We start from the raw sequence: 16,545 nt of genomic DNA, 5'->3' as shown, positions 1-16,545 counted from the left end.
TAGAAATATGAATTTACATTCTAGAATACAATTATATTTTTAGTTTGAGAATTTTATCAGTTCAGTTTTCTTTTCTTTCTTTCTTTTTTTTCTGGGATCTTCTTGTCTGAGCTCCCAAGTACTAGCAGTCCCCACACCTGGGGTCTCTATGTACTCTCTGTTGGTCCACAGCTTTATCTGGCTCCCAGTCATTGCCCCTGGACTCCAGTGGCCAAGGTATTCTTTTTTCCTTTCCCTTTCCCTGCTCCACAGTTCTACATACTTAGCCAAGCCTTGCATGAAAGTTCAGCAGGCCAGGGCCAGGAAGGACTGTGAATAAGTAAAATGTTGAGGCCAGTGTAGGTAGGGGACTAGTGGGGTGTTTCTCTCTGAGTCACTTGTTTGGTAGGAGGACAAAGTAGGGGCATACCAGGCTGAGGCAGATTGGGAAGCCAGGAATGGTTTCAGTGATGAACCAGGCTTCAAGCCCATGAGCTCAGGTAACCAAGAGAAGCTAAAAATGCCTTCTCTGCCAGCAGGACATGTCTTGAATGCCTGGCTAACAGTCCTGTCTCCCACTCAGCAGCTTTGCTTGTTAGAAGAGACGCTGCATTGCCACTAACGTCCTCACCTAGGAGTCTGGGGACTGGAGCTTTGAGATTGGAGCCTGTTTCCCCATTTCCTGCCTCCCCATAAAATGATGAGAGGCAGAAACTCCTTAGGCCTCAGTAGTTATAGGCCCCTTTGAACTGCGGGCAAAGTAATGGACACTCTTAACCTATATACAGACATCCTTAGCTCCTTGACTAAGAATGCCAGACTAAAAGTACTTTGAGGCCTTCCTGCCTTCAGGGGCCTGTGAATGGATGTTATGGATAAGTTAGAAATAATTACACACATTAGTACAGCCCTGTATAGGAGGCCCTAGAGTCTACTCTCCTTCGGCCCCATACAACACCCCAAAGAACAGGGTCATCATGCTCACTTAGCAGGTGAGGAAGCCAAAGTCAGAGTCTTGAGAACTTCCATTCAAGGTCAAATAGTAATGCTTAAATATTCATGTAGGGAACTATGCCCAGGTCTCTACATTTATCACTGGTGTGGATGACTTCAACACCAAGCCCTTCCATGTATTTGGCTCCATGCCCAGACTAGCCCTGTGCCCAAGGGGACATCTGGACCCACTTACATCCTTCAGCTCAAAGTGTGTCTAACTTTTCAGGCACTCACTGCAGGCCACCCAGTGTTTCTCAGTAGGACCTGGGACTCATACCAGAGGTCAGGCGCTGGGCATCAACTAAGGCCCAGCAACATCTTCCAGACAGACAGCACATGGTACAGACAGTGGGTTCTTATCAGAAGGTGGTGTGGATTAAGCCCAGGTGTAGCTAATGAGGACAGGCTGAGGAAGGGCCAGTGTGGTAGTGGTGGTGGGCTGGGCAAGGCATGATGGAGGGAGGGTAGGAAGAGCTGCTTACCCTAGTCTTCCCACACATCAGCAATGTGGTCCTTCCTTTCCCTCCACTGCCCCTGCTGGTGGCCTGAGGAGCTTTCCCAGGCTCAGGCCCTATTGACTTATTCTTTCTTCTCTGTTTCTTCTAACAAGGTCCTGTTCCACCTGCCCGTTCCTGTGCTGTGAGGGCTACAGAGAGATAAGATAAACCTTCTCAGGGGACATTGCCAAAGAGGGGTGGGAAGATTTTAATAGCTAACGATTGGGGAGGACTGAGGTGAGACTGTCTTCTAAACACACAGGAACATTGTACTTATGAACTCACAGCAGCTGTGGTTGCCTGTATAAGAGCAGCACAAAATCAAGTCAGTCAACATTTTATCATGGGGTGGGGGGTGCTCATGAGCCCACCCAAGTTGAGGAGCTACTGAAAGTTGATGGCTGTGACTGGAGAGTCAATTCTATTTAAGGGTATGGCCCCTGGTAGGTGGACTACACTACAGGGGATATTCCACACGCACAAGTGTAGGGGCAGCACAAACTGGATTTGGTGGCTTATAAAAAAATAAAGAAGGCATGAAGTTGGAAGGGTGGGGTGCATCTGGAAGGAGTTAGGAGGAGGAATGGGGGTGAATACGTTCAAAATACATTCTATGCAAGTATGAAATTCTCAGTTAATTAGACAGACAGATAGATTCTACCTCAGGAGTCTGTACGATTGGAAGATGAGCTCCTGTCCTTGAAAACCTTGTTAACTGGAGAAGAGAACAGATGAATGCCATCCAAGGCTGACTATGGTATAGCAATAGAGGTGGTTGGGATCACCACCTGCACAGGAGGGTAACTAATACAAGCTAGTGGAATCCTGAAAACTTCTTAGAGGTGGCTGAACTTGAACTTGACCTAGAAGTTTGGGGGAAGACTTGAGGAACTTTCTAGGCAGGGGAGTTGCTTGGGCAAGGGTGTGGAAGTAGGATGGCCAGAGACTTTCTGGCCAAAGCAGACAAAGCTTTGAGTTGGGTGGCTTGAATGACTTACTGAGCTGCCCCTGACTCACACATGTTCTCTCTCCACACAGGCCATGCCACTGAAACATTACTTCCTTTTGCTGGTGGGCTGCCAGGCCTGGGCTGCAGGCTTGGCCTACTATGGCTGCCCTAGTGAGTGTACCTGCTCCAGGGCCTCCCAGGTGGAGTGCACAGGAGCACGCATTGTGGCAATGCCTACCCCTCTGCCCTGGAATGCTATGAGCCTTCAGGTCCTCAACACACACATTACCGAACTCACTGAGGCCCCATTCCTCAACACCTCAGCCCTCATTGCCCTGAGGATGGAGAAGAATGAGCTGTCAAACATCATGCCAGGTGCCTTCCGAAACCTGGGCTCGCTGCGCTACCTCAGCCTCGCCAACAACAAGCTACAGATGCTGCCTGTTGGCCTCTTCCAGGGCCTGGACAACCTGGAATCCCTCCTTCTGTCTAGTAACCAGCTGGTGCAGATCCAGCCAGCCCACTTCTCCCAGTTTAGCAACCTTAAAGAACTGCAGTTGCATGGGAACCATCTGGAATATGTCCCTGATGGTGTCTTTGACCACCTGGTGGGACTCACCAAGCTCAATCTGGGTAAGAACAGCCTCACCCACTTGTCTCCCAGGGTCTTCCAGCACCTGGGCAACCTTCAGGTACTCCGGCTCTATGAGAACAGGCTCACAGACATTCCCATGGGCACCTTCGATGGGCTTGGCAACCTCCAGGAGCTGGCCCTCCAGCAGAACCAGATTGGCACACTCTCCCCTGGCCTCTTCCACAATAACCGCAACCTCCAGAGACTCTATCTCTCCAACAACCACATCTCGCAGCTGCCCCCTGGCATCTTCATGCAGCTGCCCCAGCTCAACCGGCTCACACTCTTTGGGAATTCCCTGAAGGAGCTCTCCCCGGGGGTCTTTGGGCCCATGCACAACCTTCGGGAGCTGTGGCTCTATGACAACCACATCACTTCCCTACCCGATAACATCTTCAACAACCTGCACCAGTTGCAAGTTCTGATTCTTAGTCGCAACCAGATCAGCTTCATCTCTCCAGGAGCATTTAATGGGCTGACAGAGCTTCGAGAACTGTCCCTCCACACCAACGCTTTGCAGGACCTGGATGGGAATGTCTTCCGAGCGTTGGCCAACCTCCAGAACATCTCTCTCCAGAACAACCGCCTCCGACAGCTTCCAGGCAACATCTTTGCCAATGTCAACGGCCTCATGACCATCCAGCTGCAGAACAACCAGCTGGAGAACTTGCCCCTGGGCATCTTTGATCACTTGGGGAACCTGTGTGAGCTGCGTCTCTATGACAACCCCTGGAGGTGTGACTCAGATATCCTTCCACTTCGCAACTGGCTCCTGCTTAACAAGGGCAGGTTGGGGACAGACGCTCTCCCAGTGTGTGCCAGCCCAGCCAATTTCCGCGGCCAGTCCCTTGTCATCATCAATGTCAATGTCGCTGTGCCTAGTGTCCAGGCCCCAGCAATCCCTGAGAGTCCCAGCTACCCAGAAGTGCCACGGTATGTAGATACACCCAGTTACCCTGACACACCCAGCTACCCCGAAGCTACATCCATCTTCTCTACTACGGAAGCCACCACTTCCATGGAAGACTACAGTGATCTGACCACCATCGACCCCACTGATGACCGCAATACCTGGGGCATGACCCGGGCCCAGAGTGGGCTGGCCATCGCTGCCATTGTAATTGGTGTCATTGCCTTAGCCTGTTCCCTAGCTGCCTGCATCTGCTGCTGCTGCTGTAAGAAGAGGAGCCAGGCTGTCCTGATGCAGATGAAGTCACCCAATGAGTGTTAGGGAGGCAGGTTCGTGCAGGGCTGGAGAAAGGCGAGACCAGAGCACCTGAGAATGTCATCATTTGGGCTCCAAACCTGTGTCCATACAGCCAAGCTCTGATGGCCCTCTAGACCTTAGAGAAAGTGCCCTATCGTGTCCTGACCTCCTGAGTCTTCTGTACAGAAATGGGCCTTTCAGGACCATCTACATCCAGAGGGATCGATCCAATTGGCCATAGAAAAACCTGAGGGATTTCTAGGTCAACACCCATGCTTCCTTCAGAAGGACCCTTTGCCAAATTATCATCACCTTTCCTCCAAGAACAACCTTCCCTGCTTCTGGCCCCTCCTAGCCTTGGTAGTCTTAATGATGACAAGGTCTGCTCACACAGTGGGATAATTCTCCATTGGGACAACCCATGCCTCAAAGTATTATATAAATTGATTTCCCTTCTTTTGCTTCTCTTTTTGTGCCATGGCTTGACTCTGTCCCCCCCAAGTGAAAGTTCTCTCCTTGGTTTCCTGCTGCTGAAGGCAGAATGAATTTTCTCCTTAAAGAAGGCTTTGAACCTTTTAGCTCCGTGTCCCTGGCTTGGAGGACGCTTTGAAGAGAGGACCCATGTCCCTCGGCTCTTGGACACACTCGTCATCGGCATCTCCTGGGATTTTTAGCTGAAGAAGGAAGAAAGGCGCCTATGTAACAAGTCCAGCCTTTTAGAGAATGAGGCTTCCAAACTGCAAACTTTCTTTTGAAGATCATAGTCCTTAATGGCACAAAATCATGAAGGATTGCCAAGTTCTAAAAATATCAGCTTGTTAGTATTGGATGGAGAAAGAAACCTGGTGCCTGGGGTCCTTACACTCACCTCTACATAGTTCCATTCCTATTTCTAATTGGATTATCACATACATACAGAAAAGTGAGAGTGTGATAATGTACAGACTGCTGAATTCTCATACACCACACCAAATAACATCAGAGTACCCACTACTCCAAGCTTGTTCTGGAAGACTTCTGGAGATGGCGTGGACTTGCTGGCTTCCTGTGTGAATGGGAGGAATCCTCACACCCCTCGCCCCATGGCCAGCCCTTACAAAGTCCCAGCTGCCAGGGATGGAAGAGAAGGTGTAGGTAGGAACAGGACAAGAGGCAGCCAGGTTGGCCAGGCTAGAGGCATCCTGACTACAGCAGCCTGTGAAAACACACTTCTTTCCTGCCAACAAGTCCTGTAATGCTCATTGGAGGCTCCTCCGCTGGACCTTTTATGGGCATGACATGCCCATATCTGTTTGTAATTTTTGCTTTCCATTTGGGGGAAGTGAAATAGCTCAAAGATGAGATCTTTCAGTTGAACATCCAAATATAATGGAAACCAGGAATCCTTCTACACTGTGGTCAAATTCTCCATCAACATTAGTCAGCTGGTAGCTAGACTGCAGGGTGTTCACAGACAGCAGATGTCAGGACACACTGGCAGGTCACACTGGGGGGCACAGCTAGATCTGGAGAGCCTCCTGTCTGGGGTCTGGTTACCAGTTGGGCCAGGGTTTTCTCTGAGTTATAATTGCAGTACACCTGCCTTGGCTATGCTTCTTGCTATCTAGTATCCACAGTATCCATATCCACAATGTTAAACAATTATGCTCAAGACAACCTCTCTCAGGACAACCGGTCCACATGTGCAGAACTAAAAACTGACTTGGAGAATTTCAGGTTTCTGTGTCACCCAGGGAGAATTTCAACTGACTGCAGGAATCTGGAAATCTATCTCTAATCTGGACTGGTGTTCACAGTACCCTCTGCCTTATAAGACAAATTAGAAATCCCCCCATAGCCGGGAACCGACAGGATGGCCAGGCTTCTTCCCCTCCAGTCCCCTGCCAGAAAAGCCCAGAAGGAATGTTTGTGAAAACTAGCACAGTGCGTCTTTTTAACTCTCTGTCCCAGAGAATCTGATGTCAGTCAAAAAACATCTCTCCAAAGCAAATCTGGGTTTTCAAGGACTTTTCAAATGATCTATAGCGTTTGGTGCACATGTATGAAGACTGGCCCCAACCCAAAAGTGAATGTAAGCATAGTTCTGGTGACTGTGGTCTGGTCTGTTGTGGACCTTTGGGTGGAGGGAGAGAAAGCTGGGCCTGCTCTTGCAGATGGAAACATGGTTTGGTACCATGTTCTCCAAAGCCAGAACCGTCAGGTACTTCTTGTGAGGTATGTCCAGCCCAAGTGGGCTAGGGATGGAAAGAGGATGAATTCTCTCCACCCAGGGTCCCCTGCCAATCTTATCCTGAGCCCTTGGCTGCTTCTGACATTCGGCAGGACACTGGAGTATTTCTCAGGCCCAAAGGCTGGCTTGAGGAGACACACACAGATGGTAGCGACAGTGGAGCCTTCCTGTGACCCTCCAAGCTCACTGCTTCTTTCTCCCTCCAGGAATGGCCTGCTCCTCACTGCCAGGCCTTTCAGATTTTCTGAACCATGTTGTCTAGCTAGGGAGGTGGTTGTAAAAAACTTCTTTCCAATAGGATAATGAATTTTCTCAATTCTTGGGGCTGGAATGAGCTCTGTGGTCCCCAGAAATTTGTGATAGGGTACAGAGTTCAATTCACTTTCCTCATCTGTTCACTGGTTTCTGGGTCACCCTCCATCACCAGCAGCCTTTATGTAGAATGGGAAGAGGAGTCAATGTTGGAGGAAAGCTAATAAAGGTCAATTCGAAACACCATGTTAAAAGATGTTCAGGTACCTGGGTACCTTTCAAAGCTCATGACACTCATTCTCCTTTAAACATTCTGGAAACCCTGTGGAATGAGTACCACCATTATAGTAAGGCATCGTGATGGTGCCTGTGACGGCCTGCTCTGTACATTGCTCAATAGGAGATCTCTGAACAAGACCTTATAGCCTGTCTGCAGCTTTCATCATGAGACCAGAGAAAACAGGACAGAGGCACAGCTGCCAGTCCTTGGAGCTTTTTCACAGGCAGCCGCTTTCAGATGGCAGAATAGAACCACTTCAGGAATCACCTTCCAACCTCATGGCCAATGAGACTGAATTTGGGGAGCACATGGGTAACTGGAGTCAGGAAGCAGGTGCTGCATGTGTCCTAGACAGCTGCAAGCCACTCAGAGATCCAGTCACAAACCCTGCAGTCAGAACCAGATCTTGCTGCAGGGAAGGTGCTGATGGTCTTGGGAGCAAAGCCACTGGACATAGTAGGCAGCAGACAGCTTCCAGGTGAAGTCCCTCCCAGCCCCAGGGCCCTTGTCCTAAGGAGAGTTTGTTCTCACCTCCCATTACCTTCACGCTGCCTTCTACAGCAATCAAGCTTGCTTTGCTAGAGGATCTCTGCAAATAGTCCCAAGTGCTTGGCAGTGCTGTTAGAGATTTGTAGGCCTCCAGGGGATTTATAGAGTGTGACCCCTGGTGGGCAGGGTTGCGGGTTTGTCCTTTGCTACCTGCTGCTTGTTACAGATTGGTGTATAGAATCAACAATAAATGGTATACACAGGATGTGTGTGTTCTCTGTGGACATCACGATGAGGGGTCTCACACCCGTGGATGCTGCTCTTGCCATCTATACGAAGGCCCGGATGGGATGGCCCTCATAAAAGTAGATCCTGGCCTTTGGAAAGAACATGGAGCCTGAATAGGAAATAAAAAATAACCATAGGCCACTGCGGTTAGGAGGGACTTTAAGAAGAGGTTCGACCCATTTTACAGACAAAGATTGTGCGTTCAAGATAGGAAATGAAAGCCAGGCTGGACATTGTGGCATACACCTTTAATCCCAGTACACAGGAGGCAGAGGTAGGTATATTTCTGTGAGTTAAAGGCCAGTTTGGTCTGTTTTGTGAGTTCCAGGCCAGCCAAGGATACATAGTGAGACTCCCATCTCAAAAGACAAAAAAAAAAGAAAAAAAAAAGAAAAAGGGACAGGAAATGAATTTCCCAGAGTTACCCTGTGAATTCATGGCTGGGCTAGCCTGAGACCTCAGATTCTCAGGCTGGGGCTGCTTCTATGTCACCAGGGCATTGAAATTCACTGGGTGTTCACTATGCAGTTCGGAAAAGGATGATCCACTGTTCCCTCATCCACTGTCTTAGCCAGGAAAGGGGCTTCATAGTGCACTTCATGGGCTCTCTTAACTCTCCTGCAGGTGTAAGTCTATTCCAGGAAATTGGGCTCTGATCAATAATGTTCACCATATTGTAGGGCTGGGCCCCTTTGATGATAGGAGACAGGTCTTCTTTATCCTTCCCTAATCACTTTAAGCCCACTGGGATACGTTTCTGGATATTGGCAAAAGGGATGAAATTTGCACGTCTGTCTCATGGATGATCCCTGGAGCTCATGATGCAAATCTCCCTCTACACATGCATGCACAGATGTACAGATGTGCACATACCTTCAGTTTGAACACATTACCCACCCGCCCCCTGGTATTAAAAAAAGAAAATTCATGAAACAAGCAAATCAACAAACAGAGCAAGAGACTGGCAGCTTCTTAGATCTTCTCTTAGTGGTATCACTGAGTGCTGAGCAAGGTTAGGGCCAGCTATAGCTGAGGTGACTTATGAGCCCAGAACTCCCCTCACAAGGGGGTGGCCCTCACCTCAGAGCAGCCTGGGGGCATGTTTTAAAGGCTAGTGGATACTTAGGGTCCTAAAGCTGCCAAGTCAGTACCCTCACTGGGGGTTTTAGCCCTATTAATCAGGCATCTGTTTGTGGGAAACATCCAGGGTCATTTTGCAATCTTCAGAGGCCTTGCCCTGATGGCCTTGGTGACATTCCAGGAAGAGTCAGTCCATGTGAGGGGAGGAACCCTGCCTGGAACTTTATCAAAGTGCTGGGGCTGGATTCAGCTGACCACAGACTGCACAGGACACGCTTCTGATCCCAAGGAAGAGGGGAAAGAGCCAGGGCTGCTGTCCCCACCAGCCCAGTCCCTCACGGTAGGCCTTCTGTGTCACTCTCAGGTCTCTGGGGATGTGGGGACATCTGGCCTAGGGTCCTGGCTGGTGCACTGGAAAGGGGCTTGCTGTTCTTCCCTGTTTCCCAGTTTCCCAGCCCCAACATGCTGCAGTAACTGGAACCCCTCCCCTGGATGAGCCCCTCAGCTAGGCCTGACTGGGAGGAGGCAGAAAATGTCGGGCAGGGGGATCCTAAGGGGAGGATGACTGGTCCTCTGGAATTGGCAGTGAATGGAGTTGGGCAGAGTGGCCAAGGTCCATGGTCCACCCTGGTCTGTGCCTGTCATCTGGCATAATTAGTACTGTTTCCCCTTTCATTCCCAGCGTAATGATAAAATGATAAAATTCATGGTCATTTAGGACTAAATTGAAAGTTTGCTATTTGCCAGGCACTGTGTGGTGCTTTATATGTACTGTCTAATCAGATACTAATTTTAACCCTGAGGGCTGGGGTTCTAATTACAATGAGGAAATTGAGGCTTAGAGATATGGAGGGATCTGCTTGAGCCCACACAGGTAGTAGGTACAGTGTCTGGATTTCAATACAGACCTGGCTGCATCAACAGAGCCAAAGCGCTTCGGCTCTCCACTAAGCCCGTGGTCACAGAGAGCCATGCACATTCCATTCATTGAGCCAGGTGCTGGGATGCAGAGGTGGGAACCAGGATCCAGAAACAGGACCCTGACTCCTGGGGTTCACTTAGGTGGATGCAGCTAACTCCAACATAGAACAGAAGGATCCAGTGTTCAGTAGAGGACACCAGTGACCTGCCATCTAAAGGAGGGGCAGTACAAGAAGGCTTCCTGGGGATTTTCACTGGCTTGGGGGGGTTGTAGAACAGGGAGAGGTGGGCACAGGCATTCTGAAGCATCACCAAGGACCTGGCAGGGGGGTATGGCAGGGGAGGAAAGTGCTAGCACCCGGGCGGTACCTTATGTCAAAATGCCAGCTTTTCCACAAAACCAAACTCCCTTGAGCCTTAGCAATGCCACTGCAGAGAGGTAATGACCAGGAAGCTCTCTCTCTCTCTCTCTCTCTCTCTCTCTCTCTCTCTCTCTCTCTCTGTGTGTGTGTGTGTGTGTAAGGGGTGACATTTGTGTGGGGGTCAAGCCTCACACCTTACAGGGGGTACTGGGATCTGTGCCTCCTGTTATACAGAGTACTCATTTAAAAATATTTTATTATTTTTATTTTCTGTGTATGAGTATATTGCTTGCATGTATGTAGTAAGTGCACCCATGTCATGCAATGCCCATGGAGGTCAGAAGAGGGAGCCAAATTCCCCTGGAACTGGAGTTACAGACCGTTGATAGCTACCATGTGGGTGCTGAGAATCAAACCTGGGTCCTCTGCAAGAGCAGCCAGTGCTCTTAACCACTGAGCCATCCCTCCAGCCCCGTATCTGTCACTCTAGAGGTACTGAGGAGACTCTTATTCCATCCCTATACCAGAGTCACTTCACCATTCCCTCAGGTCACATATCCAGGTTCCTTCTAGTTTTTTTTTTTTTAATTTTTTATTCATTTTTATTTTATGTGTATGAGTAGTGCACTGCATATAGGTAGGTGCACCTGTGTTATGGAATGCCCAAGGAGGTCAGAAGAGTGCATCAGAGCCCCTGGAACTGGAGTTATGGACAGTTGTTAGCCACCATGTGGGTGCTAGGAATTGAACCCATGTCCTCTGCAAGAACAACCAGTGCTCTCCAGTCTGGTTCCTTCTATTTTTATTTAAAAATTATTTATTTTTTGTGTGTATTAGTGTTTTGCCTGCATGTTAAGTACACCCATGTGTGCAATGCCTGCAGAGGCCAGAAGATGGTGTAAGATCCCCTAGAACTGGAGTTACTGATGGTTGTTAACCACTATCTGGTTCTGTGGAGCTGAATCTGGGTCCTCTGTAAGAGCAGCCAGTGCTCTTAACATCTGAGCCATCTCTCCACTCCCTGACCCCTATTTTGGATAGTCCAGTGCTGGTGTCACCTTCACGTGCCACATCTGCACTTACAGTGCTGTGAGTTAGGTGTCCTTATCATCCTTGTCACTGTGGTTCCAGATTCACCAACAGGAGGCAGGACCTCAGAGTCAGCTCCACTCTGTGGGCCCATGTGGAGATGGGGTGGAGCATCAGGGAGGAAGTTGTGCTGGGTCCTGACCTGCCTGCTGACCTCAGATTAGTTTGCTGGACTGAGAGGAAGGGAAACCAGGCCTGGGGAGCAGATGAGCCTCCAAAGACCCTTTTCTTGTTTCCACAGAAGCCACCGTCCAAGAGGCAGCTCCATCCTGCAGGTGAGGCAGATTTCAACCCAGTCGGTACCAAGCACTGGGCTCTGGGCTCCCAGCACTCTGTAGAGAAAGTAAGGCTTGGCTCTGTGGTGGATGACAGATCAGCTTGGGGCACATAGGAATGCATCACCCCAAGAGCGATTTGAGAAGAGGAAGGCCATTTTCACCCAGCCAACCAAAACAAAATAATAAGCATTTCAAAATGTAGAAAAGGCCAGGTATTTTTGGCTTGCCAGGGTGTGGAAGTATTGCTGTGGTCACTCACTGGTTTCCCCAGACACAAAGTAGATACCTTCCCAGGGTGTAGCCTCTGTTGCAGACCTCTACTCTTCCATAGCAGCAGAGAGCCCTGTAACTTGCTCTCTTGAAGAAGGGCTGGGAAGGGGCCCTGGGCTAAGCAGGGGTTTCTCTCCCTCCCCCTGGCCAGGGATGTCAGAGTCCATGCCCTCTAAAGCAAGGTCCCTTCACTGAGAAGGAAAGGGTTAGGAACAGGGCTGTGGGGAGGTGTTGCTCCACTCCGTGGTGGAGTGGTCGCATGATCTCATCGGTTTTTCCAGAGTAAACCTCTGATGACATCTCACCAGAGCTGAGCCATGCTAAGTTCAGAAGAGTAACGGGCACTATCAGGCCAGAAGCACTCTCACCCACCTCTGGGCTTGGAATTTTCTGTGCATTCTCTCACTTCATCCTTACACGATCCCCAGACAGGAGGTAGTATTGTGCTCACCACTTTAAGATGCAGAGAATGAAGCCCAGGCCACACAGTTAATTAGAGATAGATACAGGATTTGAGCCTAGACTGTCTGACTTCAGAACGCAAACTGTTATTTCTGAGTGGGAGTGAGTCTTGGCCTGGGAGTAGATCAAGTTCATACCTCCCTGTCTTCACAGCCCTGTCTCTACAGACTAGGGCAAGGGAGATATTGTCCTGAACCTTGGAGGGCCCTATTCTGGACTCTCTCCTCCGAACACAGCCCCCTGAACCCCACCCCAAGGGGTGAGAAGATAAGGCCAATGGCACATGCCCACCTTCAGGCAGTCCATCTTAAACCATGCTTCAGGTATTTAGGATTTGAGTCACTGTGGGTGATTTTTCAGAGCCATCTTCCCTAGACTGACCCTGCCATAGAAGGACATACCTTCTTAGCCTGTGGGCAGCTGTGGGTGAAGTGTCTACTCAGCCTAGCACGACTCAAATGGGAAAAGTGGACTGATGGTGGGATTCTCTGGTTTAATTCACTCTGGAATTAGAGAGGAGTCTGCCAGTCCCCAGTCATTCCCCTTCTGGTACAGAAGCCTTGCGGAGTCACAGCAAATACCCTTAAGGGCACAGACTCAGGACTCACCCTGGCCCCTTAACTCTGAGTTGTGCGCTGTGACAGTCCTGCTTTCCCTACCAAGGACACGTCTAGTTTTCTCTGAGTTTCAAGAGACCTGTTCTAGAGCTTTGTGAATGGGAGAACTATCAGTCACCTTTCTACCCCACCTGCCCTCAGCCCCCCATGGGAAACACACCCCTTCCTCCTCCACCTGAGAATGAGCTGATCCGTTGTCCCCTTATTTATTTATTATTTATTTATTTGTTTGTTTGTTATTGAAGTATCTTTATTTTATGTGTATGAGTGTTTTACGTGCATTTATGTAAGTGCACCTGTGTCATACAATGTCCGTGGAGGTTACAAGATAGCGTTGGATCCCCTGGAACTGGAGTTATGGATGGTTGTTAGTTGCTATGTGGGTGCTGGGAACCGAACCTGGTTCTCTGCAAGAGCAATCAGTCCCTTGGCCCCCTTTCTTAAGGCAGGTTTGCAAATAGATACTTTCTAAGATGAAATTGCGTGATGGAGGATGCAGCCAGCAGAGGGCAGCAGAGAGACAGCCAGAGAATTAAAGCCAACCTTGGAAGTAAACTGGCTCAGAAGGAAACAGAAAACATTTTAGAACTATGCTCTAAGAGATTTTCTGTCTTGATTTTTTTTTCAGTAAAGTCAAATGTATTCTATCTACATGATATTTTTTTCCTTATTTTTTTGAAGTTTATTCAGTAAGAAAATTTAAGTCATTTCTTTCCTTTTGATGTTTTCCAATTCTGTTATATCTTCCAACACAGAGATAAACCATTGTTATGTAAGAAAATTGTTGGTACGTTCCTACATTATTTTTAAATAATTTTTATTTTTAAAAAATTTTTTATTGAATTTTTGTGTATTTTATACAGAACATCTTAATAATCATTATACCCTCTTTCCCATTGGTCTCCTCCCATAGGTGCCCCCCCACTTTGATATATTCTGTCATTTTTGTTAAGGCCTATCATGTCAAGTTAGCATTTCCAGATGTCCCTCAGTGCAAGTTCATCCACCCAGGTCTAGTCAGCCTATCTAGAATCCCTCCCTTTAAGAAGATAGCTCTTCTTCGCTTAGCAATAATCAGCTGCCAATAATTCTTTGATTAAGATTGGGGCCTGCTGTCCATTTCCACAGTTCTGAGCTGTGTTTTTGTCTGCTTGAGTTTGCATGGGTCTTGTGCATGCTGACACCATTGCTGTAGGGTTGTATGAGAAGAGTCCTAGGATCCTGTAGGACTATTTCCATATGGTCATGCACCTCCTCCTGGCTCTTACAATCTTTCCGTCCCCTCTTCCACAATGGTCCCTGAGCCCTGGGTGGCTGGATTTTAATATAGGAGTCCTGTCCAAGGATCCATACTCTGTAGACTCTTATTCTCTATGTTTTGACCATTTGTAGCCTTTTATGTTCCTGGCCCTCTGTTACATGAGGGAGCTTCATTGATGAGAATTGAAAAATGCCTTAGTGTTCTCTTCTTCATCCCTTGTTTTATGTTCTGTAAGCCTTAGGTGTAGAGGTCGATTGCATTGTACATGTGCCACTTAGGCTTGGGCAATTCACAGACAATCTCTGTGTGTGACCAGTTGTGGAAGTCTGTAGTAATCTCTGTCTCTTGAAAAAGAAGCTTCTTTGATGGGTGGTAACTGGGATACTTGTCTGTAAATTTAAGGTTCTATATTTTGCACATAGTAAGAAATTACATTTGTCTAGGGTTGTGACAGCCCAAGATCTATGACTTCTCCACCTATGTGTATTTGGCTAGGTTTATGGTACCACGCATGAGTTTTCTTCCATTGAGTGGGTTTTAATCCTTACTATTTTTATTCAAATAGTCTTTTTGGTAAGGATGGTGCCTTGCAACCTAACAGCAGTTAATATAGTTTCCTAATTGCTCATTCTGTTGCCTGATTTGAAACTCATGTTCGTCTAATGCTCACAATTATAGAATATGGAAGGCACTGCTATTACACATAAGGACGTTGAAGCACAGATAATAACATGCCCAAAGTTACTTGGCTATAAGGCCATGGACCAGGGATTTGACTCAAGGGCCATGTAAATGACTGAATGACGCCACTGTGGCCTAGAGTACACACCTTCTAATGGGCAGGGGCAACTGAGCCCCATTTGGTCTTGGCAGGTAGGAATGTGATTCAATTGCTTCCAGATAATCCTGACATGTGAACCATATGGCTTCCCAGTCTTTATGTGTGACCTACAGATTAAGAGACATAAGGTTCACCAAGGAATAAACAAACTGCAAGCTACATTCATGATCTGTTAGTAGATGTTGACAGGCTTCTTTTGGAGTTGTTTTATTTTGAGATAGGACTGCTTGATACGGCCCAGGCTGACTTTGAGCTTTTTAGGTAGTCCAGACTGGCCTAACTTGTTTGATTCTCCTGCCCCACCCTCCAGAGTGCTGGGATTGCCAGTGTGCACCACTGTGCTAGCCTTTTTTTTTTTTTAAGGTTTATTTTTATTTATGTGGAGGTGCCCACAGAGAAGGAGTCAGAGATTCTGTAGCTGGAGTAATAGGCAATTGTGAGCCTCCTGATATGGGTGCTGGGAACTGAACTCATGTCCTCTGGAAGAGCAGCAAGTACTCTTAACTATTGAGCCTTCTCTCCAGCCCTTAGACTTTTAAAATTTTTTAAAAATTATTTATTTAATAACCACACAATCAGAAGAATTTCATTATAACAGCATTGACATATTCAATAACAATTTCCAGAGCTAAGATGCATCTCCTTCAAAACTGGCTATAAATTTTTAGGTTTACAGTTGAATTAATACAGTTAGACAATATTGTACTCAGTATGAACCCTATAAGACATAAAATTAAATGAGGTTCAAACTTTAAAAAGATGTCCATTTCACTATTAAAATACAGTTTCATACAGAAAGATTCATTTTCAATACAATTGACACTAAGATGCACACGCATTTGTAATCTCTATATATCTGATTATTACTAGTCACAGTTACTTTATGAGCTCCTTGGCATCTGAGCATGAATATACAGTCATCAGGTAGATTTCAATGGTAATGTTTTTGGCCTCTACAAATTAAGACAAAGTAAATTTTTATGCTTCCTCCTCAAATATGTCTTTTCTTTTTAATTTGTTGATTTTGTGTGTGTGTGTATATCATATAGAACATTCCACACAATCTTATTCATGTATACCCACATCCCAAATGGTACCCTCCCATAGCCTCACCCCCTTACTGGAGCCCAAATCCTCTGTCATCTCTGTTACTGCCCACTGTGTTGTCACCGACCCTAGCTGTTCTCTGGTGCAAGTCCGACCACTGAGTCTCGTCAGCCTATCGATAGTTCCTTGTTTTAGGAAGATCAGCTCTTCTTCATCTAGCAGCAGTCCTAGCTGCCAATGTTCCTTTAGACAAGATTGGGGTCTGTTCTTCATTTTCCCAGTTCTATGCTGGGTTACTCTCTGGGAGTCTCTTGGGCCACCCTGGCCAACAACTCAAAGGACGGTATCTCCTGTCTGGCATTGTTCCTTGTTATGTAGCCTTTGGCTATGCACATGGACACTTAAAGAGTTATACTGATCACTTTAATCATTGGTTATACTTTCCTTTGGGGTGTTTAAGACAGTTGGCCCAAATAAACCAATTTATTTTTACTCTTAAAGTCTGAGTTTTTTAAG

The 16,545-nt window shown here is 47.4% G+C and overlaps 2 protein-coding genes across 5 annotated transcripts in view; both read left to right on the top strand.

Moving 5' to 3' along the window:
- Lrrc15 (leucine rich repeat containing 15) overlaps positions 1–7,778 on the top strand; it is a 14,337-nt gene extending 6,559 nt beyond the window's left edge. The window contains exon 2 of the mRNA XM_008839034.2: positions 2,511–7,778. Coding sequence (XP_008837256.1) covers positions 2,514–4,286 — 1,773 coding nt within the window. The 5' untranslated portion in view covers positions 2,511–2,513 and the 3' untranslated portion in view covers positions 4,287–7,778. The remainder of the gene's footprint in view (positions 1–2,510) is intronic.
- Positions 7,779–9,093: 1,315 nt separating this feature from the next.
- Cpn2 (carboxypeptidase N subunit 2) overlaps positions 9,094–16,545 on the top strand; it is an 18,259-nt gene continuing 10,807 nt past the window's right edge. The window contains exons 1-2 of one of the 4 annotated variants that reach the window (XM_029566389.1): positions 9,122–9,221; positions 11,495–11,528. The gene's annotated coding sequence lies outside the window, so the exon portion shown is untranslated. Of the gene's footprint in view, positions 9,222–11,494; positions 11,529–16,545 lie in introns of all 4 variants that reach the window. The other 3 variants (XM_029566390.1, XM_008839045.2, XM_029566391.1) reach the window with 3 other exon arrangements.

This window comes from Nannospalax galili, unplaced genomic scaffold (assembly GCF_000622305.1).
Source record: "Nannospalax galili isolate Female #2095 unplaced genomic scaffold, S.galili_v1.0 scaffold599, whole genome shotgun sequence".
Taxonomy (NCBI): domain Eukaryota; kingdom Metazoa; phylum Chordata; class Mammalia; order Rodentia; family Spalacidae; genus Nannospalax; species Nannospalax galili.
Note: the sequence above shows the minus strand (reverse complement) of the source record. Positions and strands in the feature narration are given on the sequence as shown.